Source organism: Mustela putorius, unplaced genomic scaffold (genome assembly GCF_011764305.1).
Source record: "Mustela putorius furo isolate JIRA1106 unplaced genomic scaffold, ASM1176430v1.1 tig00001021_pilon_pilon_pilon, whole genome shotgun sequence".
Lineage (NCBI taxonomy): Eukaryota > Metazoa > Chordata > Mammalia > Carnivora > Mustelidae > Mustela > Mustela putorius.
The window spans coordinates 1,093,692-1,121,566 of NW_025421534.1; the positions used below are offsets into that span (position 1 = coordinate 1,093,692).

Here is a 27,875-nt window from a genome sequence, read left to right on the forward strand (position 1 = left end):
TGAAGATTTTCTCTGATCCTTTTTTGAATTTTCTCTTTCATGTTTTGCTGATTTTTTAGTGATATATTTCTCTTTATTCTTTGCATATTTATTAGAGGTTTTTAATATATAGTTACCAGTACATTTATATGTAACCTCTTGTATATATAGGAGTGTATATTAAGTTGGTAATCCTTAAGGTTGAACTCATTCTTTACTCCTCTCCCCATGCTTTAAATACATGTTGTTTTATATCCTTTTATCTTGTGAGTTCCTTTCCTGATGTTTTCAGAGAAATATTCATCTTTAGTGCTTTAATGTTTCCTACCTTTATATTGTAACTTTTGGTCTCTCCCTTATTAAGGGGACTCAGGGTCCCCTTAAATATTTCTTGTAGGGCTGGTTTAATGGTTATAAACTCCTTTAGTTCTTGAAAGGGAGACTCTACCTCTTCTTCTTTTCTGAATGATACCCTTGCTAGATAGAGTACTCTTGGCTGTAGATTTTTTCCGTTCTACACTCTGAATAGTCATTCCACTCCCTTCTGTTGAAAAATCTCCTGCTAGTCTTAGGGGTTTTCCCTTCTATGTTACTATCTTGTCTTGATGACTTAAAAAATTTCTCTTTATCACTGTATTTTGCCAATTTAATTACAATATGTCTTAGTATAGATCTGCTTTTGTTGGTCTTGTTGGGGATGAGTCAGTGAGTTCCTTATATATATCCTCATTTTGCGTATTCTTTTCTCTGTCTTTGGTTCGGCTTTAATACTTTACGTCATTGTGTCTTCTAGGTTACTCATTTGTTCCTCTGCTGCTTCTGTTGTTCTCTTCATTCCATCAAGAGTGTTTCTCATTTTGTTTATCGTACCCTTTATCTCTGCTATGTTCTTCCTTATCTCTGTGTTAAGGTTCTCAATTCTGTCTTTCACTTTTTTCTCAAGTCCTGTGAGGATCCTTATGATGGTTTCTTTAAATTCTCTATCAGGCATGTTACTTAGAGTTCACTTCAGTCTCTGGCCATGGCCTAGTCCTCTTCTTTCATTTGGGATAAATTTCTCTTTATCTTCATTTTGTGTGCCTCTCTTTGTGTCTATGAATTAGGAAAGTCATCTGTGTCTTTTGCTCTTAAAAGTAGTGACTTTATGAAGAAGGGCACCTTCAGTGCAGAGTCTCCTGTTCACCAGAACCTGTCCCTTCATGAGAGTATCCTTTGTGTGTTGTTTATGCCTTGCTGTTGTGTCCGAGTCACTTTCCCTTTCAATGCAGTCATCTGAACTGACTCTCTGCTTTTTCTGGACTGTGTCTGCTCTCTGTGGTATTAGGGGGACCAGGCAGGCCAGCTCTGGGGGATAGCCCACCAGGGAAGTAGGGGCATGGAAGGATTGTTAGCAGAATTTGTGCTGGGCTACTAATTTTTAGTTTTAAGTCAAAATCCTGAGGTGCTACAGCAGCTGGGTCCATGCATCAGGGTGGCTAGGTGTGTCACAATGTCTGTGTCTCAGGATGGCCAGGCAACAGGGCAGAGCTTGGCAGCTGGACATGGTGTGCTTTGGCAGCTGTGCACCTGGTGGCTGTGTAGGTCCCCACAACATTAACAAAATTTACCCTTAGTCAAGGGTCCAGGCCAGCAGCCTTGGAGTGGGCAAATCCTCAGGAGAACTTGTGAGCTTGGTGCACTGCTAGTGGGTTAGGTAGCAAGTATCTGTGCAGCTCCACCTCGTGCACATGGCCCATTGTTTATGCTAGAGAGCAGGGGAGGAAAACAGCACCTGCCAGCTCTCTTGTCTTTGGAGAAGTCCCCCAACATGCTCCAAAATCGGTATGAACAGGTCTCCTTTTTGACCCCACGGTTATGTAAACTGCCATTTTTATGTTGCCTTCTGGCACAGGCTGCTATCTCTTTAAGGGCAGCTAGCCAGGTATCACTCACCCTCCAAAGTTGTCCAGTGTTAAAGCTCCAGGCTCCCAAGCCCCAGTGGTTAAACAAACACAAGAATTCAGCCCCTGTGGTTTTCAAAGCCAAACATTAGGGGGAGCAGTCTTCCCTATGTGAGCTCCTTGGTGTGAGGGCCCATTTCTCTGCCATCTCTACTCACATAGCTCTCTCCTCTAGCAGCTTCCCCCACATTTATGATATTCCTCACCTTTCGGATGCAGCTTCTTCTCTGTATTTAGTTGTGGAGTTTGTTCTTCCCATCTTTGGATCACTCTCCCATTTATTGACTTGGACATGGATGATAATCTACTGAAAACATGGGACAGGGTGAGCTCAGGGTCCTCCTACTCCATCATCTTCCCAAACTCATCTCTCCTCTTGTCTTTTTTTTCTCTCTTTTATATGAAGTTTTCTGTTTTAATTCCAGTATAGTTAACATACAATGTTATATTAGTTTTTGGTATATAATATAGTGATTCAAGAATTCTATACATTACTCAGTGCTCATCATGATAAGTGTGCTCTTTAATCCCCTTCACCTATCTCACCCATCCTTCACCCTCTGGTAGCCATCAGTTTGTTCTCCATAGTTAAAAATGTCCCCTGTTTTTTTTTTTAATCTCTTTTTTACTTTGCTCATTTATTCTGTTTCTTACATCCCACATGTGAGTGAAATTATATGGTCTCTATGTTTGACTGACTTGTTTTGTATATCATTATACCCTCTAGCTCTATCCATGTCATGGTAGATGCAAGATTTCACTTTTTATGGCTGATGAATATTCCATTACATGCACGTGCGCACACACACACACACAGACACACACACAGCACCTTCTTTATCCATTCATGTATCAATGGACAATTGGGCTCTTTTCATAATTTGGCTGTTGTAAATAGTGCTGCAATAAATGTAAGAGTGCATATATCCCTTTGAATTAATATTTTGGTATTCTTTGGATAAATACCTGGTAGTGCAATGGCTGGATCATAGGGTAGTTCTATTTTTAACTTTTTGAGGAACTTCCCTGCTATTTTTCAGAGTGGCTGCACCAGTTTGCATTCCTAAAAACAGTGTAAGAGTGTTCCTCTTACTCTATATCCTTGCCAACACCTGTTGTTTCTTGTGTTACTGAATTTAACAGTTCTGTTAGGTGAGAGGTGATACCTCATTGAAGTTTTGATTTGCACTTTTTCATATACGTACAACAAACATTTATTTCCTCACAGTTCTGGAGGCTCAAAGTCTAAGATCAAGGTGCCAGCTGAGTATCTGGTCAGGACTCTGTTCCTAGCTTGCTAATGGCTGCCTTCTTGATGTGTCATCACATGACTTTTTCATTGTATATCCACAGACAGGAAGAGAGAGTGAGCTCTGCTCTCTTCCTTTTCTTTTAAGGACAACAATTCTAGGACTTTAACACCTACACTTAAGACTTCATTTAATTTTAATGACTTCCTTATAGAATATAATCCAAATACAGACACATTGGGGCATAGGACTTTAGCATATATAACTTTTCAAAGTTTTTATTTAAAGTCTAGTTAGTTAACATACAATGTTTTATATTAGTTTCAAGTATATGTGGGTTCAATGCTTCCATACAATAGTTGGTTCTCAACACAAGTGCACTCCTTAATCCCCATGACCTATTTAACCTACCACCCACCAACCTCTCCTCTGATAACCATTAGTTTGTTCTAAACAGTTAAAATTCTTTTTCTTGGGGCACCTGGGTGGCTTAGTGGGTTAAAGCCTCTGCCTTCGGCTCAGGTCATGATCCCAGGGTCCTGGGATTGAGCCCTGCATTGGGCTCTCTGCTCCACAGGGAGCCTGCTTCCTCCCCTCTCTCTCTCTGCCTGCCTCTCTGCCTACTTGTGATCTCTGTCTGTCAAATAAATAAATAAAATCTTTAAAAAAATTATTTTTCTTAGGTTGCTTCTCTTGCTCTTTATTTTTCCCTGTGCTCATTTGTTTGCTTTCTTCGAGTCCACATATGAGTGAAATTATATGGTATTTATCTTTCTTGGACTTATTTCACTTAGCAAAATACTCTTTAGCTCCATTTATGCCATTGCATGAGTAATATTCTATTGTTTGTGTATACCACATCTTTATTCATTCATTTGTCAATGGACATCTGGGCTCTTTCCATAATTTGGCTATTGTAGATAATATTGGTATAAACATGGGAGGGCATGTATTTGAATTAGTATTTTGGTATTCTCTGAGTAAATACCTAGTAGTGCAATTGCTGGATCATAGGGTAGTTGTGTTTTTTAACTTTTTGAGGAACTTCCATACTATCTCCCATAGTGGGTGCCTCAGTTACCATTCCTACCCAGTGGTGTAAGAAGATTCCCCTTTCTTCACATCCTCACAAACATGTGTTGTTTCCTCTCTGGTTGGCTTTAAGCCATTCTGACAGATGTGCGGTGATATCTTATTATAGTTTTGATTTGTATTTCCCTGATAATGAGTGATGTTGAACATCTTTTCATGTGTCCATTGGCCATCTGTATATCTGCTTTGGAAAATATCTATTCATGTCTCCTGTCCAGTTTTATTTATTTTTTTCTGTCCAGTTTTTTTTTTTTTTTTTTTTTTTTTTTTTTTTTTTTTTTTTTAGTTTTTTATTTTTTTTTATTTTTATTTTTTTTTTTAATTTTTTATTTTTTATAAACATATATTTTTATCCCCAGGGGTACAGGTCTGTGAATCACCAGGTTTACACACTTCACAGCACTCACCAAATCACATACCCTCCCCAATGTCCATAATCCCACCCCCTTCTCCCAAACCCCCTCCCCCCGGCAACCCTCAGTTTGTTTTGTGAGATTAAGAGTCACTTATGGTTTGTCTCCCTCCCAATCCCATCTTGTTTCATTTATTCTTCTACCCACTTAAGCCTCCATGTTGCATCACCACTTCCTCATATCAGGGAGATCATATGATAGTTGTCTTTCTCTGCTTGACTTATTTCGCTAAGCATGATACGCTCTAGTTCCATCCATGTTGTTGCAAATGGCAAGATTTCATTTCTTTTGATGGCTGCATAGTATTCCATTGTGTATATATACCACATCTTCTTGATCCATTCATCTGTTGATGGACATCTAGGTTCTTTCCATAGTTTGGCTATTGTGGACATTGCTGCTATAAACATTCGGGTGCATGTGTCCCTTTGGATCACTACATTTGTATCTTTAGGGTAAATACCCAATAGTGCAATTGCTGGATCATAGGGCAGTTCTATTTTCAACATTTTGAGGAACCTCCATGCTGTTTTTTCCAGAGTGGCTGCACCAGCTTGCATTCCCACCAACAGTGTAGGAGGGTTCCCCCTTTCTCCGCATCCTCGCCAGCATCTGTCATTTCCTGACTTGTTGATTTTAGCCATTCTGACTGGTGTGAGGTGATATCTCATTGTGGTTTTTGATTTGTATTTCCCTGATGCCGAGTGATATGGAGCACTTTTTCATGTGTCTGTTCGCCATCTGGATGTCTTCTTTGCAGAAATGTCTGTTCATGTCTTCTGCCCATTTCTTGATTGGATTATTTGTTCTTTGGGTATTGAGTTTGCTAAGTTCTTTATAGATTCTGGACACTAGTCCTTTATCTGATATGTCGTTTGCAAATATCTTCTCCCATTCTGTCAGTTGTCTTTTGATTTTGTTAACTGTTTCCTTTGCTGTGCAAAAGCTTTTGATCTTGATGAAATCCCAGTAGTTCATTTTTTCCCTTGCTTCCCTTGCCTTTTGCGTTGTTCCTAGGAAGATGTTGCTGCGGCAGAGGTCGAAGAGGTTGCTGCCCGTGTTCTCCTCAAGGATTTTGATGGATTCCTTTCGTACATTGAGGTCCTTCATCCATTTTGAGTCTATTTTTGTGTGTGGTGTAAGGAAATGGTCCAATTTCATTTTCCTGCATGTGGCTGTCCAATTTTCCCAGCACCATTTATTGAAAAGGCTGTCTTTTTTCCATTGGACATTCTTTCCTGCTTTGTCGAAGATTAGTTGACCATAGATTTGAGGGTCTATTTCTGGGCTCTCTATTCTGTTCCATTGATCTATGTGTCTGTTTTTGTGCCAGTACCATGCTGTCTTGATGATGACAGCTTTGTAATAGAGCTTGAAGTCCGGAATTGTGATGCCACCAACGTTGGCTTTCTTTTTCAATATCCCTTTGGCTATTCGAGGTCTTTTCTGGTTCCATATAAATTTTAGCATTATTTGTTCCATTTCTTTGAAAAAGATGGATGGTACTTTGATAGGAATTGCATTAAATGTGTAGATTGCTTTAGGTAGCATAGACATTTTCACAATATTTATTCTTCCAATCCAGGAGCATGGAACATTTTTCCATTTCTTTGTGTCTTCCTCAATTTCTTTCATGAGTACTTTATAGTTTTCTGAGTATAGATTCTGTGTCTCTTTGGTTAGGTTTATTCCTAGGTATCTTATGGTTTTGGATGCAATTGTAAATGGGATTGACTCCTTAATATCTCTTTCTTCTGTCTTGCTGTTGGTGTAGAGAAATGCAACTGATTTCTGTGCATTGATTTTATATCCTGACACTTTACTGAATTCCTGTATAAGTTCTAGCAGTTTTGGAGTGGAGTCTTTTGGGTTTTCCACATATAGTATCATATCATCTGCGAAGAGTGATAATTTGACTTCTTCTTTGCCGATTTGGATGCCTTTAATTTCCTTTTGTTGTCTGATTGCTGAGGCTAGGACCTCTAGTACTATGTTGAATAGCAGTGGTGATAATGGACATCCCTGCCGTGTTCCTGACCTTAGCGGAAAAGCTTTCAGTTTTTCTCCATTGAGAATGATATTTGCGGTGGGTTTTTTCATAGATGGCTTTGATGATATTGAGGTATGTGCCCTCTATCCCTACACTTTGAAGAGTTTTGATCAGGAAGGGATGTTGTACTTTGTCAAATGCTTTTTCAGCATCTATTGAGAGTATCATATGGTTCTTGTTCTTTCTTTTATTGATGTGTTGTATCACATTGACTGATTTGCGGATGTTGAACCAACCTTGCAGCCCTGGAATAAATCCCACTTGGTCGTGGTGAATAATCTTTTTAATGTACTGTTGAATCCTATTGGCTAGTATTTTGTTGAGTATTTTCGCATCTGTGTTCATCAAGGATATCGGTCTATAGCTCTCTTTTTTGGTGGGATCCTTGTCTGGTTTTGGGATCAAGGTGATGCTGGCCTCATAAAATGAGTTTGGAAGTTTTCCTTCCATTTCTATTTTTTGGAACAGTTTCAGGAGAATAGGAATTAGTCTTCTTTAAATGTTTGGTAGAATTCCCCCGGGAAGCCGTCTGGCCCTGGGCTTTTGTTTGTTTGGAGATTTTTAATGACTGTTTCTATCTCCTTACTGGTTATGGGTCTGTTAAGGCTTTCTATTTCTTTCTGGTTCAGTTGCGGTAGTTTATATGTTTCTAGGAATGCATCCATTTCTTCCAGATTGTCAAATTTATTGCCGTAGAGTTGCTCATAGTATGTTCTTATAATAGTTTGTATTTCTTTGGTGTTAGTTGTGATCTCTCCTCTTTCATTCATGATTTTATTTATTTGGGTCCTTTCTCTTTTCTTTTTGATAAGTCGGGCCAGGGGTTTATCAATCTTATTAATTCTTTCAAAGAACCAGCTCCTAGTTTCGTTGATTTGTTCTATTGTTTTTTTGGTTTCTATTTCATTGATTTCTGCTCTGATCTTTATGATTTCTCTTCTCCTGCTGGGCTTAGGGTTTCTTTCTTGTTTTTTCTCCAGCTCCTTTAGGTGTAGGGTTAGGTTGTGTACCTGAGACCTTTCTTGTTTCTTGAGAAAGGCTTGTACCGCTATATATTTTCCTCTCAGGACTGCCTTTGTTGTGTCCCACAGATTTTGAACCGTTGTATTTTCATTATCATTTGTTTCCATGATTTTTTTCAATTCTTCTTTAATTTCCCGGTTGACCCATTCATTCTTTAGAAGGATACTGTTTAGTCTCCATGTATTTGGGTTCTTTCCAAACTTCCTTTTGTGGTTGAGTTCTAGCTTTAGAGCATTGTGGTCTGAAAATATGCAGGGAATGATCCCAATCTTTTGATACCGGTTGAGTCCTGATTTAGGACCGAGGATGTGATCTATTCTGGAGAATGTTCCATGTGCACTAGAGAAGAATGTGTATTCTGTTGCTTTGGGATGAAATATTCTGAATATATCTGTGATGTCCATCTGGTCCAGTGTGTCATTTAAGGCCTTTATTTCCTTGCTGATCTTTTGCTTGGATGACCTGTCCATTTCAGTGAGGGGAGTGTTAAAGTCCCCTACTATCATTGTATTATTGTTGATGTGTTTCTTTGATTTTGTTATTAATTGGTTTATATAGTTGGCTGCTCCCACATTGGGGGCATAGATATTTAAAATTGTTAAATCTTCTTGTTGGACAGACCCTTTGAGTATGATATAGTGTCCTTCCTCATCTCTTATTATAGTCTTTGGCTTAAAATCTAATTGATCTGATATAAGGATTGCCACTCCTGCTTTCTTCTGATGTCCATTAGCATGGTAAATTCTTTTTCCACCCCCTCACTTTAAATCTGGGAGGTGTCTTCGGGCTTAAAATGTGTTTCTTGGAGGCAACATATAGATGGGTTTTGTTTTTTTATCCATTCTGATACCCTGTGTCTTTTGACAGGGGCATTTAGCCCATTCACATTCAGGGTAACTATTGAGAGATATGAATTTAGTGCCATTGTATTGCCTGTAAGGTGACTGTTACTGTATATGGTCTCTGTTCCTTTCTGATCTACCACTTGTAGGCTCTCTCTTTGCTTAGAGGACCCCTTTCAAGATTTCCTGTAGAGCTGGTTTGGTATTTGCAAATTCTTTCAGTTGTTGTTTGTCCTGGAAGCTTTTAATCTCTCCTTCTATTTTCAATGATAGCCTAGCTGGATATAGTATTCTTGGCTGCATGTTTTTCTCGTTTAGTGCTCTGAAAATATCATGCCAGCTCTTTCTGGCCTGCCAGGTCTCTGTGGATAAGTCAGCTGCCAATCTAATATTTTTACCATTGTATGTTACAGACTTCTTATCCCGGGCTGCTTTCAGATTTTTTCTCTTTGTCATTGAGACTTGTAAATTTTACTATTAGGTGACGGGGTGTGTGTGGTCCTATTCTTATTGATTTTGAGGGGCATTCTCTGAACCTCCTGAATTTTGATGCTCGTTTCCCTTTGCCATATTGGGGAAATTCTCCCCAATAATTCTCTCCAGTATACCTTCTGCTCCCCTCTCACTTTCTTCTTCTTCTGGAATCCCAATTATTCTAATGTTGTTTCGTCTTATGGTGTCACTTATCTCTCGAATTCTCCCCTCGTGGTCCAGTAGCTGTGTTTGTCCCTCTTTTGCTCAGCTTCTTTATTCTCTGTCATTTGGTCTTCTATATCACTAATTCTTTCTTCTGCCTCACTTATCCTAGCAGTTAGAGCCTCCATTTTTGATTGCACCTCATTAATAGCTTTTTTGATTTCACCTTGGTTAGATTTTAGTTCTTTTATTTCTCCAGAAAGGGCTTTTATATCTCTCGAGAGGGTTTCTCTAATATCTTCCATGCCTTTTTCGAGCCCGGCTAGAAGCTTGAGAATTGTCATTCTGAACTCTAGATCTGACATATTACCGATGTCTGTATTGATTAGGTCCCTAGCCTTCGGTACTGCCTCTTGTTCTTTTTTTTGTGTTGAATTTTTACGTCTTGTCATTTTGTCCAGATAAGAGTAAATGAAGGGGCAAGTAAAATACTAAAAGGGTGGCAACAACCCCAGGAAAATATGCTTTAACCAAATTAGAGGAGATCCAAAATCGTGAGTGGGGAGAAAGGGGATAAAAAGAGGTTCAAAAAGGAAGAAAGAAAAGAAAAAAAAAAAAAAAAAAAAAAAAAAAAAAAAAAGAAAAAAAGAAAAAAAAAAAAAAAAGAAAAGAAAAGAGAATTTTTTTAAAAAAGAAAACACCTAAGAAAAATGTAAAAAAGAAAAAAAAATATATATATTAGATAAACTAGTATAAAATCGTTAAAAAAAGAAAAAGGTAACAGTTAAAAAAAAAATTTTACCCGAAGGCGAGAAAAAAAAAAAAAAAAAAAAAAAAAAAAAAAATTAAATTAACTGCAAGACTAAAAAAAATCACAGGAAAAAAAGCCATGAGTTCCGTGCTTGGCTTTCTCCTCCTCTGGAATTCTGCTGCTCTCCTTGGTATTGAAACCGCACTCCTTGGTAGGTGAACTTGGTCTTGGCTGGATTTCTTGTTGATCTTCTGGGGGAGGGGCCTGTTTTAGTGATTCTCAAGTGTCTTTGCCCCAGGCGGAATTACACCGCCCTTACCCGGGGCCGGGGTGAGTAATCCGCTCGGGTTTGCTTTCAGGAGCTTTTGTTCCCTGAGCGCTTTCCGTAGAGTTCCAGAGGACGGGAATACAAATGGCGGCCTCCTGGTCTCCGGCCCGGAGGAGCCGAGAGCCCAGGGCCGCACTCCTCAGTGCGTGCTCAGAGAACCGCGCCCAGTTACTCCCGTCTGCCTGACCTCCGGCCGCGCTCCGAGCTCACCGAGCCTGCGACCGGTTCAAGGTAACACGGAGCTGTGAGCTTACTGTCGGCTCTGTCTCTGTAGCCGGCTTTCCCGTTCCAATACCCGCAAGCTCTGCGACACTCAGACACCCCCGATCCTTCTGTGACCCTGCGGGACCTGAGGCCACGCTGACCCCGCGTGGGCTTCGCCCCGGTTTAGCCTCTGGAGCGATGTCCCTCAGCGGAACAGACTTTTAAAAGTCCTGATTTTGTGCGCGGTTGCTCCGCCGCTTGCCGGGAGCCGGCCCCTCCCCCCCGGGGTCTATCTTCCCGTCGCTTTGGATTCACTTCTCTGCTGGTCCTACCTTTCAGAAAGTGGTTGTTTTTCTGTTTCCAGAATTGCTGTTCTTCTTCTCTTCGATCTGCCGATGGATTTTCAGGTGTTTGCAATCTTTAGATAAGCTATCTAGCTGATCTCCGGCTAGCTGAAGCAGTCTCAGCTTGCTACTTCTCCGCCATCTTGACTCCTCCCCCTTTCTGTCCAGTTTTAAATTGGATTATTTGTTTTTTGGGTGTTGAGTTTTATAACTTCTTTATGTATTTTGGATACTAAACCTTTATCAGATATGTCATTTGCAAATATATTATCCCATTCTGTAGTTTGCCTTTTAGTTTTATTGATTGTTTCCTTTGCTGTGCAGAAGTTTTTCATTTTTATTTGTTAATGATATTTATTTATTCATTTGAGAGAGAGAGAGAGCACAAGCAGGGGGAGCAACAGAGAGGGAGAAGCAGGAGGAAGCCCAGTGTGGGGCTCAATCCCAGAACCCTGGGATCATGACCCTGGGATCATGACCTGAGATGAAGGCAGGTGTTTAACTGACTGAGCCACCCAGGCATCCCCGTCCAGTTACTTTATAGGTGCCTTTCTACTTAGTCAGTCTCTGAGCCACGCAGGCACCCCCAGAAGCTTTTAATTTTGATGAAGTCCCAGTAGTTTATTTTTGCTTTTATCTCCCTTGCCTCAGGAGATATATCTAGAAAGAAATTGCTGTGGCCGATGTCAAAGAGGCTACTGCCTGTGTTCTCCTGTAGGATGTTAATGGTTCCCTGTCTTTCATTTAGGTCTTTCATCCATTTTGAATTTACTTTTGTGTTTGGTGTAAGAAAGTGAGTCAGGTTCATTATTTTTCATGTCTCTGTCCAGTTTTACCAGCACCATTTTTGAAGAGATTTTCTGTATATTCTTTCCCCCCCTTGTTGAAGATTAATTGGCCATATAATTGTGGGTTCATTTCCTGGTTCTCTATTCTGTTCCATTGATCTATGTGTCTGTTTTTGTGCCAGTATCATACTGTTTTCATCATTACAGCTTTGTGATGTAACTTGAATTCCAGAACTCTGATGCCTCCAACTTTGCTTTTGTTTTTCAAGATTGCTTTGCCTATCTGGGGTCTTTTGAGGTCCATAGAAATTTTAGTGTTATTAATTCTAGCTCTGTGAAAAATGCTATTGATATTTTGATAGGGATTACATTAAATATGTAGATTGCTTTGGGTAATAAAGATATTTTAACAGTATTTGTTGTTCTGTTCCCTGAGTATGGAGTGTCTTTCCATTTCCTTGTGTTATCTTTAATTTCTTTCATCAGTGATGTATAGTTTTTAGATGACAGGTCTTTCAACTCTTTGGTTATGTTTATACCTAAGTATCATAGTTTTGGTGCAGTTACATAAGGGATCATTTTCTTAATTTTTCTTTCTGCTGCTTCATTATTGGTTTAGAGAAATGCAACAGATTTCTGTACATTGATTTTTTGTCCTGAAGTTTTGCTAAATTTGTTCATCAGTTCTAGCAGTTTTTTGCTGGAGTCTTTTGGGTTTAATATATATGATACCATGTCATCTGCAAATAGTGAAAGTTTTACTTCTTCCTTGCTTATCCATATGCCTTTTATTACTTTTTGTTGTCTGATTGCTAGGGCTAGGATTTCCAGTACTATGTTAAATAACCATAGTGAGAGTGGACATCCCTGTCTTGTTCCTGACCTTAGAGGTAAAGCTCTCAGCTTTTCCCCCAATGAGAATGATAGTAGCTCTGGGTTTTTCATATATCACCTTTATTATGTTGATGTATGTTCCCTCTGAACCTATTTCATTGAGCATTTTTATCATGATATTGTACTTTGTTAAATACTATTTCTGAATATATTGTGATGATCATATGGTTCTTATTCTTTCCTTTATTAATGTTGTGATTAATAAAGTGTAATGCTGAATTTTTTGCAAATATTAAACCACTCTTGCAACCCAAGAATAAATCCCATTATTGTGGTGAATCATTCTTTTAATCTACTGTATTTAATCTATTGTTGTATGTATTTAATGTATTATTGTATAAAATAGTTTGCTACTATTTTATTGAGAATTTTTGCATCCATATTCATCAATATTGGCCTACAGTTCTCTTTTTTAGTAGAGTCTTCCTCTGGTTATGGAATCTTGGTAATGCTGGTATCATCAAATGAATTTGAGTTTTCTTTCCTTTCTTATTTTTGGAATAGATTGAGGATAGGTATTAACTTTTCTGTTATGTGTTATGGAATTCATCTATGAAACCATCTGGTCCTGGCTTTTATTTGTAGAGATTTTTGATTACTGATTCAGTTTCTTTGCAGGTTATTGTTCTGTTGAGGTTTTCTATTTCTTATTGTTTCAGTTTTGGTAGTTTATATGTTTCTAGGAATTTATCCATTTCTTTCAGGTTGTCCAAATTTTGAATTATAGTTTTTCATTATATTCTCTTAACAATTTTTGTATTTTTGTGGCGTTGGTTGTTATTTCTCCTCTCTCATTTGTGAATTTACGTATTTGGGTCCTTCCTTTTCTTTTTGATTAAGCCTGCCTAGAGGTTTCTCAGTTTTCTTGATTTTATCAGAGATCCAGCTCCTGGCTCACTGATCAGTTACACTGTTTTCTTTGTTCTATATGATTTATTTCTGCTCTAAACTTTATTATTTTCTTTCTTTATCTGGCTTTAAGCTTCATTTGTTGTTTTTCTCACTCCTTTAGATGTAAGATTAAGTTGTTTCTTTGAGATTTTTCTTGCTTTGAGGTAGGCATATACTGCTATATACTTCCCTCTTAGGACTGCTTCTGCTATATCTCAAATGTTTTGTATTGTAGTTTTGTGTTTTCATATTCATTTGTTTTTATACATTTTGTTTAATATCCTAGTTGAACCATTAATTGTTTAGTAGCATGTTGTTTAAACTTCATGTATTTGTGGTTATTCCAACTTTTTTGTGTGCTTGACAAGTTTCATAGCACTGTATTCAGAAAAGATGCATAGTGTGATCTCAGTATTATCATTATTTGTTGAGGCCTGATTTGTGATGTAGGATGTGATCTATTCTGGCGAATGTCCCATGTACACTTGAAAAGATTGCATATTCTGCTTTTAGGATGGAGTGTTCTGAATATATTTGTTAACTCTATCTGAATCAGTGTGGCACTCAAAGCCATTGTTTCCTTGTTGATTTTCTATTTATATTATCTGTCCATTGATATAAATGGAGTATTTATGCCCCCTCCTATTATTGTGTTCTTATTAATCTCCTTATGTTTGTTATTCATTGTTATATATACTTTGGTGATCACATATTAGGTGTATAAATATTTGCAATTGTCATCTTCTTGTATTGTCTGCTTTATTATGATATATAGCCTTCTTCATTTCTTACAGTCTTTGTTTTAAAATCTAGTTTATCTGTTATAAATATTGCTACTCCAGCTAATTATTGACATGGATTTGTGTCATTAATGTTTCACCATCCACTCACTTTAGATCTGCAGGTGTTTCTATGTCTAAAATCATTCTCTTATAGACAGCATATAGATGAGTCTTGTCTGTTTGGTTTTTTGGTTTTGTTCTTTTTTTTTTTTAATGTTTGTTTTTGTGGGTTTTTGTTTGTTTGTTTGTTTTTTGGGTTTTTTTTGTTTTTGTTTTTGTTTTTGTTTTTTTGCCTTCTGACAGCCTGTGTCTTTTGGAGTGTTTAGTCCTTTTACATTCAGAGTAATCATTGATATACATGTATTTAGTACCATTTTATTACTTGTTTTGTCAATGTATCTGGAGATTTTCTCTGTTCCTTTCTAGTTTTTGTCACTTTTGGTCCTTTCCATGCCAAGATTCCCCATTAATATTTCTTGCAGGGCTGGTTTCATGGTCACATATTCTTTTAGTTTTGGTTATCTGGGAATCTCTATGTCTCCTCTGTTCTGAGTAACAGCCTTACTGGATAGTGTTCATTGCTGCAGATTTTTCCCATTCAGCAAATTGAATATATCATGTCACTTCCTGTTGGCTTGCCAGGTTCCTATTGAGAAATATCCATCCAGCCTTATGGGTCTTCCCTTGTAAGTTAAGGATTTCTTTAGTATTGCTGCTATTAAGATTTTTTTCTCTATCACTAGATTTTGCCAGTTTAATTACAATATGTGTTGGTATTGGCCTGATTTGTTTTGATGGGAGTTCTCTTTTCTCCTGGCCTGGATGTCTGTTTTCTTTCCCAGATTAGGGAAGTTTTCTGCTATTACTTCTTGAAATAAATTTTCTGCCTCCTTTTATCTCTTCCTCTTCTGAGACTCATATAATAAGAATGATTATACATTGGATAGAATCACTAAGTCCCCTAAGTTTATTCTCATATTAGATAATTCTCTCTGTATATTGTTCAGCTTCATTATTTTCCATTATTTTGTCTTCTATATCACTAAATCATTCCTCAGCTTCTTCCAGCCTGGTTGTCATTGCATTAAGTTCCAATCTCATTTATAGCCTTGTTCATTTCTGACTGTTTTTTTAACTCTTTTGTCTCTGAGATAAGTATCTTCTTGATGTCTCCCATTCTTTTCTGAAGCCCAGTGAGTATCCATATGATTGCTACTTTAAATTCTGGACCAGGCATATTACTTACATCTGCTTTAATTAGATCCCTGGCTGTGATCTTTTCTTGTTGTTTCATTTGGGATGAAGTCCTCCATCTTGGCATTTTGTCTAGGTTTCTGCCTTCTTCTGTGTGTTAGGAAAACCAGTATGTTTCCTGCTCCTGAAATTAATGGCTTTATGAAGAAACAGTCATTTAGTTTCTAGTACCTGTCACTTCTGAGATTTCTCTTTGCTATGTTCTTTGTATGCTCTGCTGTTGTGTTTTGATTGCTCTGTCCTTCAGGCTAAAGGACAGGATCACTCCTAAGTTGCCTGCAGAGGCTCTCCTTGCTTGCAGTGTACAGTATTTGTTCCTTGGCCAAAATGTGGTGAGCTTTAACTACTGTGCTCTGGTCTGCTTATCAAATGAGACCTGATACTATTTCTACTCCAACTGAAGCCCTGTAAAACTCTTGTAGGGATACATAGTTTGGGCAGGGGTTTCTGCTGATCTTCTGAGGGAGGAGCCCACCATGCTGGTACTGGGGCAAGCGTGACTGAGAAGGGCAGTCTCATCAGAAAGCTGGGGTGTGGGACTTAGTGCAACCATGTTAGGCAGCCGGTATATGTGCTGTGGTGCTTCCTGCAGCTGGCTCTGTTTATGCTGAGGAGCAGGGGAGAAAAATGGTACCAGTCAGCTCTCGTTCTCTGAGAGCAGTCTCCATGAATGCTACCTCTCAGGGAAGCACTGTGAGAAGAGCAAATAATCTCCCACCTGTGTGCCCCAAGCATTTTCTAGTTTTCTGTTTTCAAACTGTACACCTTCAGGTTTTTTTTGGGGGGGGGATTGCCTACCTTCTCTCCAGAAGTATAATGTCCTCCAGGCTCTATCCCAAATAATCTTGATGACCTTTTAAACTGCAACAGGCTTTAGAGACGTGGTGTGGTAGGGGCTTGTGCTGATATTCTGGGGGATGGGCGCACATGCTGGGACTTCGGCAAACTTGACTAAGATGGGCAATCCCACTGCAGGGGTTTGAGACTTGGTATAAGCAAGTTAATTAGCTGTTGTCAGGGCTACACTGTTTGCCACTGGTAGCTCTGTGTTTATGCTGAGGGTTACTGGAGGGAAATGGCTCTGGCCCACTCCTTTGTTTCTGGAGCGGCATCTCTATATGAAAGCTGCCTCTCAGGAAAGCCCTCCAAGGAGATTGAATAATCTCCCTCCTGTATGTCTCAGGTATCCTTCAGATCGCTTTTTCCATGTTCTGTTCCCAGGTTGTTTGCCTGCCTTCTCCCTCCAAGAGCACAGCAGTGCCCTCAGGGCTTTGTCCCAGCCAAGCCTACTAACCTTTAAAATTGTGAGCTTTAAGCCTCACTGGTTTTAAGAACTCATGAAAATCGGCCCCTCTCATGTTCCAAGCCAGTGGCTTTGGGTAAATATTCTCCTTCTGCATTCCCCTGTGTGTTCTGCTCTCTTTCTCACCCTTCTCTGTGACTGCAGCTCCCTCCCTCCCCTCTGCAGTGCCCATTATCCTTTTCTCTCCTAAGTCACATCTGCATACTTCCTACCAAATTTAATAAGGCCTCTTCTCTCCCTTCAGTTGTGGAGTTTGTTCTGTCAGTCTCCATATTAATTTCTGCTGTATTTAGGATGATTTGATTGGTTTTGTTGTGTTTGTGATACAAGATGAGCCTAGGGTTCTCCTACTCCACTGCCATCTTCTTCAAAACCAATATGTATATTTTTTTGAGAGAAGAACACAATCCAGTCTATAACATCTCTAGACTGTTAAACTAATCTTGTTACTTGTTACTTGTTACTTGTTGCTTCACATACAATCCTAATCTTTGCTCCTACCAAGCTTTTCAGTCCACTCCTATTTTTTTGTCCTACCTCACTAGCTGTTCTTCTCAATTATCTTTGCCAGTTGTTCTTCATCTTTAGATGCTGGAATATCCCAAGTCTGTCATGGGTCACATTCTCTTTCTTTCTTTGTTCTCTTAATAAGTACCCTCAGTTCTCTTGACCCTAAATGTTATCTCATACTGAAATTTTCCAAAATTATATCTCTACCTCTAAATGAGTCTGCCCTGATCACTAGACAGGTATGTATACCTGCTTTTTTTTTCCTTTTTTTTTTTTTATTAATTGTCTTTACTTGGAACTCTAGTATTTAAAACTGGAATCTTGATTTTTTTTTTCTACCAGACTGCTTAAACCTATTCCTCTTTCAGTATTCTCCAACTAAGCAAAATATCTTTACCATTCAACCATTTTCTCAGGCCATAAAACCCTGGAGTTGACCTTCATTCTGTGCTTACCACTTGATATCCAATCCATCAGCAATTCCTATTAGTTCATACTTTAAAAATAAAAGGTTGGTTCTGATGGCTCCTCTAGAAGGAATCACTCCAAATATAATCACTCCTCATCACCTCTCTTGGTACATCCCTCATCATGTCTTATCTGGACAGTTGCAATGGTCTCCCAAACTGGTCTCTGCTTCTAATCCCTTCCATAATTTGTTCTATGTACAAGAACCATAGTGCTTTTTTAAAAATACAAATCATATCCTGTCATTTTCTTGTTCTAAAACCCTTCATCCCTGGCAGTTATCTCCTTCCACTCTGTTTTTATTTCCATTCCAGTTACAGTGGGTTTCTGTTTCCTCCAGTGGAATATTCTTTTCCCAGATCTTATTTCATTCAGTTCTTTTCTCAGATACTACCTCTACATGAAAGTCTTTCTTATCTAAAATATCCACCATGTATACACATGAGATTTTTTAATATTCCTTTCTTTTTTCTTTATATCATGTCATTACTTGAAATCATATTTTTTAATTTATTTCATTGTCTATCATGCTTTCCCCACTAAAATATAAATTCAAAGAGCAAGGACTTTGTCTCATTATTGCCACATTTAAAACTTCCAGCAATATAGTAGGTAACAGTAAATATTCATTGAACAAATGAAATTATTCTGATACATGTTCTTACATAATTCTTCATATAGAGTTCAAGCCCTTGAAATTTCTGCCCAGCTTCCTCCTATTATCCCCCCATACTCTCCTCCCTGCACCCCCCAAAACACAATCAGACAAAACTCAGAACAATTGTATCTTCCATTTTTAACAGATTTAAATCTGTATTCCAATATTCTCCATTACTTTACCCCATCTATCTTTGGGTGCTAAGTATTTTTTTTTAATTTTATTTATTTATTTGGCAGACAAAGATCACAAGTAGGCAGAGAGGCAGGCAGAGAGAGAGGGAAGCAGGTCCCTGCTGAGCAGAGAGCCCCATGCGGGGCTCGATCCCAGCACCCTGGGATCATGACCTGAGCTGAAGGCAGAGGCTTTAACCCACTGAACCACCCAGGCGCCCCATTTGATAGAATTTTTATTTTACTTTTGAATTTAAATAACTATCTTCAATGTCAAAGCTTAACTTCAAAAAATTATTCATCTTCATTTAGATCACTCCCTTGATGGACCCCTTACAAATGGTGATGGCAGAGAGCCTCGGACAGGAATCAAAAGAAAACTACTTAGTGCATCAGAAGAAGATGAAAACATGGGAAGAGAAGAGAAAGAGAAAAAAGAAACAAAGGAGAAATCACATTTGTCCTCCTCAGAGAGTGGAGAGTTAGGATCCAGTTTAAGTTCTGAAAGTACCTGTGGTTCTGATTCTGATTCTGAATCAACTTCCAGAACAGATCAAGATTACATAGATGGAGACCATGACTATAGCAAATTCATACAAACCAGGCCTAAAAGAAAACTAAGAAAGCAATATGCCAATGGAAAAAGAAACTGGAAGACAAGAGGCACAGGAGGAAGGGGCAGATGGGGAAGATGGGGTAGATGGAGTAGAGGAGGCCGGGGAAGAGGAGGCAGGGGACGAGGAGGTCGAGGAAGAGGTGCAGGTGCCACTAGAGGGAGAGGGAGAGGGAGAGGAGGAAGAGGTGCTTCTAGAGGATCCACCAGAGCCAAACGTGCACGTATTGCAGATGATGAATTTGATACAATGTTTTCAGGACGTTTCAGTAGACTGCCTCGAATTAAAACAAGAAACCAAGGCAGGAGGACTGTTTTATATAATGATGATTCTGATAATGACAATTTTGTGTCCACTGAAGATCCTCTGAATCTTGGTACATCCAGATCAGGCAGAGTGCGTAAAATGACAGAAAAAGCCAGGGTTAGCCATCTCATGGGATGGAATTATTAACAGTTAATAAATTTAGAGTAATTTAAAAAAATTCAATGGCCTTCTACTGCAGGGAATTTACTAGGAAATCTACAAAGCAAGTTGTGTGGGGACTTCTGCTTCCTTTCACATTGGTGCTTTTCCATTACGCCAGTATACATTTGTTTCAAGACTTTTGATCTCCACACTTCATTTGTTCAAACAAGCCTTACTCATTAGGCCTTAAATTTTAAAAAATTCTGCCCACATATAGACACACACACACACACAAAACACATCACAAACACACTACAGATTTACTACATTAAAGGAGCATTCAGCTTCTTAGGAGTAGCATGACATTTTTATCTCAATTGAATATCCCTCTTTTGCTTTTGTATCACAGAAGTATAGCACCTTCTTACAGAGTTTTATATAGTTTGTTTTTGCCATTTTGATTCTTGTACCCAGTAATAATAACTTTTGCACAGTACACCAATCCTATAGGCAGCTATTAAATGTTTACAGTTTCTATATTGTAAGAACGATCTGGATTATTTTACTCTTCCCAGGCCAAACTTTCATGAATTGTACTGAACTGAAGTATATATTTATACTACAGTTTTTTGGGGGTGGGGGGAACTTGATATGCTTTTCATTGATTTGCTTAATTCATGTTAAAGGTGAGAAAGGGTTGGTGCCTTGTAAATATGTAGCAAATCTTTGTGATGTGTCCTGATGTTTGCATTAACTTTATTAAAAAAGAGTATTTGAGGTATCAATCTAGACAAGGTGCCAAATGCAAAAGTTACTTGCATCCATTTTCTTTTTCCTATTATATTTTATTGCATTAACAGAACTTGTGTAGTTTAAAGAACAACTTAAACATTTGAAAAAAATCCTCATCCACAAAGAATAACTTCTTTGAATAGTAGCTCAGCTACCTCTATTAACTACAACTACTGGAAATGTTAAGGAAAATAGATGCTGTTTTTCATTACCAACTAAAAAAAAATACAACAATCTTGGGAGGAATGAATACTCATATGTTATAAGCTGAGAGGTTGTTAATAATTGTATTGGCTCTCAAATTAATAGTTGTAATTAACAAACTTTCCTACGTGTAGTATGCTGTACCTTAGGCTTTTCTTAGTACATACTTGTGTAAGTAGACTTGGTCTACTGCTTATGTATCTCTGCTACCACTTGCTACTTAACAGCTATGAGTGATTGGTTTTCATTTGAATTTTAAAATGTAACAAAGCAGCTAGTTTGAATTGGAATGTTTTGGCTAGCAAATATTTTGAGACAATTTTAATAAGTTTTGCTCATACCATTCCAAAGGGTTCTTCTATTATAATCTTTTAGAAAAGAACCTCATTACAATGCACACTGATATTCAAGTCATTATTTTATATATTAAAAAAATCTTTAAAACCCTTACAATCTTGTTTACAGCAGTAGAGTGCACATGATTCTGTAAATGAGCTTGAGTTCCAAGATGAATTTTAGTCCTCAAATTTGAGAAATTTCAAATTCACTAATTTGTTTTGGTGAGTGGGATAATATTAATCTCTGTTATTATAACAGCAGATTTGTTGCACTTAGATCAGACTTTGGAGATAAAAGAAACTTCTTAATGTATGCCTAGTAATCCCAGGATATTCCTTAACCTAATGTGTTTGTTTCACGTTTCCAGTCGTTTTATGCATCTGAAAATCCTTAAGTGCAAAGGAAGGAGTACACACATAACTTTGCTCTTTTGTTTGGGTCAGGTGGGGGGTTGTTCCTGTACTAACAACTTTAAGCAATTTTCACTTGCAGTAGAAATGATGTTCAGGCTTTAAGAAAGTATTGTTGTGAATTGTTAATGGCACTAACTTCTGTTACTGAAGGTAGATCAAGCTGATTTTTTTGTTGTTGTAGTGTTGTTGTTGTTACTGTTGTTGTTTTTCACTAAACCAAAACTACTGCTGGTTAAAGTCAGCTGACACTATTAACCATACTATAAATTCAAAAACATTCACATTTGAACCTCTGCATTTGATTTTTGCTAAAATACACTATTTTAATTATTCGTCTCATGGGCATTTGGACTAAATTTGTGCCTGTGTTTTCCTAGAATCAATAACACTTTGACTTACACTAATCAAAGTAACATAGCTACTTAAATTCATGGATATTCTCAAATGTGTATTACGTGTATCATTTTAGTGTGAAATTTTTAAGTTGACATTCTTCTACGAAGAGCTGACCCCTTCAAATGTAGAAGAATCGCTGTTTGTGTGATTTTAGCTATCTCAAGCTTTATTTATAATTTATTTTGAAAAATAAAAATGCCACATTTATTTCCCATATGTCAAGATTTTCTAGGTTTAGATCATTAGAATAAGGCTGAAGACATTTTTAAGCACATTTTATATGTAGTGAAATACTGTGAAAATACTAGTGAACAGCATTTTGCTATAATGTTGATTTCAGTTATTAGGATTTAAAAGTCACCAGGGTATGTTAGATGATCATATTTACCATTTATTACAAAACAAACAGATTATTTTCTGTTTGCATGCAAATTATTTTAATACGTGTGAAAATAAAAGTTTGGAAGATAGTATTTTTACTTTTATATCTGAACACTTCCCCCAATTTATACTTTGCTTGTTTGTAATGCCGCCTCCTGTGAATGTGTTGTAATTTGTATCACATTGAATATTGTACACTTTAATTTTTTAGAGTACCTTTAAACAATTTCAGGTTCAGGCATAGCAAAGCAAGTAGGAAATGAGGTGAAAATTTTGAAGAAAAGTCTTAATCTTAAATGAATTGCTAAGAAATTAACTTATATTTAGGTCCATGAGAACATACATATGTATAAACCTAATCCTATGCTGGATATTAATAGTCACTGAACTATAATATTTCTCATGAATGCTAATCTTTTAATTCCCAACTTTAAGGTCTTAGCATGTGTTTCTGTTTATGAAAACAGAATTGTGTCTTCTGTATTGCTGTGTGTAACTCTTCCAGCAATAGGATGCTTTCCAAAACATTCACTAACCTGTCAGCTTAATGACTAAATGTGTGTGTGTGTGTGTGTGTGTGTGTGTGCGCGCGTGTGCGTGTAGATCTTTTCCCCAACTTGACACACTTTGTCTTGGACATTAAAAAAACAATATTTTATATGGAAGACAGCTGTATTCACAGTCTACCAGTCTTTGCCTCTGTTTAAAGCACTTAGCCTGAATATATACTGCTTCATCATCCATTTCTTTATGCCTTCTAGATAAACTAGGTTTTTATTAGATACATGTGTCCCTCTATCTTTTTTTTTTTATTCTTACACTTGTTTCTTTTAATGTTTCCCTTCCCAGAGATCAGGCTTGTGCTAGAATTCTTCTTATAGCACTTTGTTTCACCCAGAAGCTAAGAAATTGAGTAAAATTCATAAATCTCATAATGCACAACTGTGTGCTCAGATATCTAATTTGGCCTTGTAATACTTTGAAGGAAATTTGAGTGATCTGCTATTTTATTGTTTTGTTGGAATCCTGTAAGTTGTCATCAGACAATAACAGAGTGATTGAAAAGAAAAATGTGAATGTCACTTCTTAGTTTTTGAAAAAGCTTTTTGAGCATTTTTCAAAATTTGTATGTTTGTGGTAGTGATAAACACCTTTATTACTTGCTTATATATCTTAGGAATTATTTTATGCACATTTACCAACTGGTACTTATCTTTAAAGTTGGAATTTTCACATCTACAAGAAGGAAGCTTACATCCTGTATAATTTTCAGTTTACTTCGATATCCAAACTTTTAAACAATTACTAACACACTGAGTTCCAAAATGAATATAGTTCAGTTCTGGGGGACGGAATAGAACTTTTGACATTTGAAATTCACTGTTTTAAATGTTAACCCTATCCCCAATATTTTTATGGTACCATGAGGCTTTATGAAAGTTTTATTGAAAATAGAGTATGATAACTTTTAAAGCTTATTTAAAAAATTAGTGTGAAAATATTTTCATGCTTTTTTAAAATTTTTATCTCTTAGTAAAGTTTCTATACTGCGTTTTAATTACAAAGTTTACCAAGTTTTGTTTAAATTCTAATATAAAGTTAATTTTTTTCATGGTGCTATATTTTGTGAAATATGAATTACCCTCAAGTTTCTAGAATTTATTTCTTATATAGCCTTGATTATTTTCTTTTCAATCATTCCTGCTTATTTTTATCCTCACTTCTCTTACTGCAATAAAGACTGCACCTAATTTAACACACTTCAACAAGACTGGCAATTTATGATTCACTGATGGGAGAAGTACAGTAGAAAGGCCCTGCAGTTTAGAGTTAAGGTGTGTTTATTTATATGTATGCCCATTTGTTATTCTTATACCTATATTAAATTTATAATATGAGACTTTGACATATAAAAGCATGATAAGTATTTTCTAAAAAATAAAAGTATTGATACATGTAATCACCATTGGTAATTGACTTTTAAAATAACATACAAAAATATTTAGAAACCCAGTTGGGAAATGTGTTTTTACATATGTCACCAGATACACATTAGGCAGTACTAGAAATGTTAATTCTTTAAACAATACTGTGGTGATGGCAATCAGTAATTTATTTCTTTGTCCTGTAACTTACCATCTTTGTCTTTTGTAATCCCTTAAAAAGTATTAACAAAACTGTACCTTATGTTTGTTCTTAGTATCCATAAAATTTTAAGATGGAAAGTCATTGAGTGAATAGTTGATGTGACATTATATATGGACAAAATGTCCATTAAACTAAAATTCAGTAAAGAAAGGTAAACTAACTGGCTTGGTTTATAAAAGATGTTTTGTTTGGCAGTTACCAGTCATTATAAGCAATTATCTTCAAAGACAAAAACTGGATTAATTTGTTGCCATTCTTTATGGGATGTTTACAATAAAATTCCAAGGTGTTTGGAATCACTTGCACTCTTCCTGCTTTATGCTTTAACTCAGGTACTGAAGATAAATTAACAATAAGAAAGAAAGAAGGAGTTTCCATTATTCAGCTTCAGAGATTTTAACATTTAACTCTTGATTCTTTCCTTTTTGTTTCTTTGCAATATAATATTACTATTTGTTATTTGAAAAAGTAGGGTGCTTATCATAGAAAGTTAAGGCTTTTTTTTTTTTTTTTTTTGCCTTAGTCGTTGCAGATATTCTTTGGGTCACTTTTAAGTAATGTTTTGACATTTTAAACGTGGGCTGCTTGGTGCATTAAATAACAGCATGCAAAGCTTTAGTCAACATTTTGTTTTGAAATCAATAGATTTCTAATGTCTTTATGGGTTATAAGTTTTAACAACTGATCAGTGAATCCATAGCATCTTTATTTATAGTAGTGTTGCCCACAGAGGCTTAATTACATTATAAATGTAACGTAAGGAAGGAGAGAAGTAAACTGAAAGGTAATTTTTGATCCAGAAATTGAAAGCCCTAACAGGAACATTTTTTCAATTTATGCATTGACAGTTTTCTTCCCAGTGACAAGAACTTCACTTGGTTCAAGGTAAGTAAGCTAGCCAAAGACTGGGCTGCATGTTTTATACATATATTGTCTGTTTTACATATTCAGAATCATGAAGTAAGGTATTTAGAAAAAAATATCATTCTTGACTTCTTAAATGTGTTCTGTGGCTATGAAAGGAATTTTCACATTTGCAGAGTGAGGCAAAGATACATTGATTGTTGTGTTTAGTTGCTTGATTGGTTAAAAGTGGCACTATTAAAGATACAAAAGTATATGTTAAAAATTATTAGTGGGCTTTGATGTTTTCTGACTTTACCTGCTAGGTTTCTTAAAATAAAGAATTTTTATAACAAGCTATTATAGCAATATTCATAAGAAGAACCATTTTTTCCTAGTTGACAAGGTCAAGAACAAAGTACTCTCTACCCTCTTTCTCTGTTATATGTCCTTGACGATTTAAAGCTACTTGCCAAAAATAAACAAAATAATTGAAGTCGATATATATTGAGCCTGTGAGTTGGTTTTCTTAGGATATTTAAGCCCATACACTTACATTTGCAATCTTGGGTCTTTTATATTACTATTTAAAAGATACTTTATGCTACATACTGCCGAAAACCAAATATATCATTAAATAAAATAAACTTTTTATGGTACCAATGTTTTCCCAAAGTTTTGAGGATTTTTTTTTCTTTTTCTTTCCTTTCTCTGCAACTTTAGAATGTTTTCATTTGCCAGCTGTGGCAATTACTTTAATAACATATTATCTTTCATCTAGAGATTATAAATACCTAATAATTTTATCTAAGTTATTAATTATTAACAAATTAAGGTTTAATTTGATATTGGAGAATTCAAAAAAATTCAAAAGCGAGTATCTTTTCATTAATGCATAAACTTTGAATTGCCAGCTTTCCTGCTCAGCATCTTTATGATTATTTATAGAGAATACATTTTGTAGTAAATATATGAAGAAATCAAAACATTTCAGATTGGTTGATTTAGGTTACTAATATTACTTGGTGGAATTTATTTTTAGGGTTTTTTTGCAGTTTATTTTTATTGTGATACAACCCTAAGTAAAATTTATATAGCAACATGTTAATTTATATTTCAGAATTTTGTGTAGTCAAGTAATTTTAAGGCAGTAAAACCATCTTTTTAACTTTTTTTTGTTTTTTTTTTTTTTGTTTATTTGACAGAGAGAGCACAGGTAGGAGGAGCAACAGGCAGAGGGAGAGAGGGAGAAGCAGGCTCCTGGCTGAGCAGGGAACCCGATGTGGGGCTCAATCCCAGGACCCTGGGATCATAACCTGAGCCAAAGGCAGATGCTTAACCAACTAAGCCACCCAGGCACCCTTCCTTTTTTTCACTATTTTTTAATTTAAGTTCAATTAATTAATATATACTCTACTATTAGTTTCAGAAATAGAGTTCAGTGATTCATCACTCTTATATAATACCCAGTGCTTATGACATGATGTACCCTCCTTAATGTCCATCACCCAGTTACCCATCCCTTACCCACCTTCCCTTCAGTAACCCTGTTTGTTTCCTATGATTGAGAGTCTCTTGTGATTTGTCTCCCTCTCTGGTTTCATCTTCTTTTATTTTTCCCTGTCTTCCCCTATAATCCTCTGTTTTGTTTCTTAAATTACACATATGAGTGAAATCATGAAATTGTCTTTCTCTGATTTATATCACTTAGCATAATACCCTCTAGTTCCATCCACGTCATTGCAAATGGCAAGATTTCATTTTTTTGACAGTTGAGTAATATTCCATTGAATATGCATACCACTGCTTCTTTATCCTTTCATCTGCTGATGGATATCTGGGCTTTTTCCATAGTTTGCCCATTGTGGACATTGCTGCTATAAACATTGGAGTTCAGGTGCCTCTTTGGATCACTACATTTGTATCTTTGGGGTAAATACCTAGTAGTGCAATTCCTGGGTCCTAGGGCAGCTCTGTTTTATACTTTTTTGAGGATCCTCTACCCTGTATTCCAGAGTGGCTATACCAGCTCCCATTTGCACCAACAGTGGAAGAGGGTTCCCCTTTCTCTACATCCTGACTAATATCTGTCATTTCCTTATTTGTTAATTTTAGCCATTCTGACCCTTGTGAGGTAGTATCTCATTGTGGTTTTAATTTGTATTTCCCTGATGGCTAGTGATGTTGAGGTATGTGTCTGTTAGCCATTTGTATTTCTTCATTGGAGAAATCTCTGTTCATGTCTCCTATTTCTTTTTTTTTAAATTTATTTTTTATTTATTTTCAGCATAACAGTATTCATTATTTTTGCACCACACCCAGTGCTCCATGCAATACCTGCCCTCCATAATAGCCACCACCTGGCTCCCCCAAACTCCCACCCCCCTGCCACTTCAAACCCCTCAGATTGTTTTTCAGAGTCTGTAGTCTCTCATGGTTCACCTCCCCTTCCAATTTCCCCCAACTCCCCTCTCCTCTCTAACTCCCCATATCCTCCATGCTATTTGTTATGCTCCACAAATAGGTGAAACCATATGATAATTGACTCTCTCTGCTTGACCTACTTCACTCAGCATAATCTCTTCCAGTCCTGTCCATGTTGCTATAAAAGTTGGATATTCATCCTTTCTGATGGAGGCATAATACTCCATAGTGTATATGGACCACATCTTCCTTATCCATTTGTCCGTTGAAGGGCATCTTGGTTTCTTGATTGGATTATTTGTTCATTGAGTATTGAGTTTGATATGTTCTTTATAGGTTA

The 27,875-nt window shown here is 36.8% G+C and overlaps 1 protein-coding gene across 6 annotated transcripts in view; it reads left to right on the plus strand.

Annotated features, from left to right (window-relative positions):
* BRWD3 (bromodomain and WD repeat domain containing 3) overlaps positions 1–24,567 on the plus strand; it is a 220,789-nt gene extending 196,222 nt beyond the window's left edge. For all 6 annotated transcript variants that reach the window (XM_013050048.2, XM_045087074.1, XM_045087075.1 and 3 more), the window contains one exon: positions 18,886–24,567. In XM_013050048.2, the coding sequence (XP_012905502.1) occupies positions 18,886–19,640 (755 nt within the window). In that variant the 3' untranslated portion in view covers positions 19,641–24,567. The remainder of the gene's footprint in view (positions 1–18,885) is intronic.
* Positions 24,568–27,875: the final 3,308 nt, after the last annotated feature.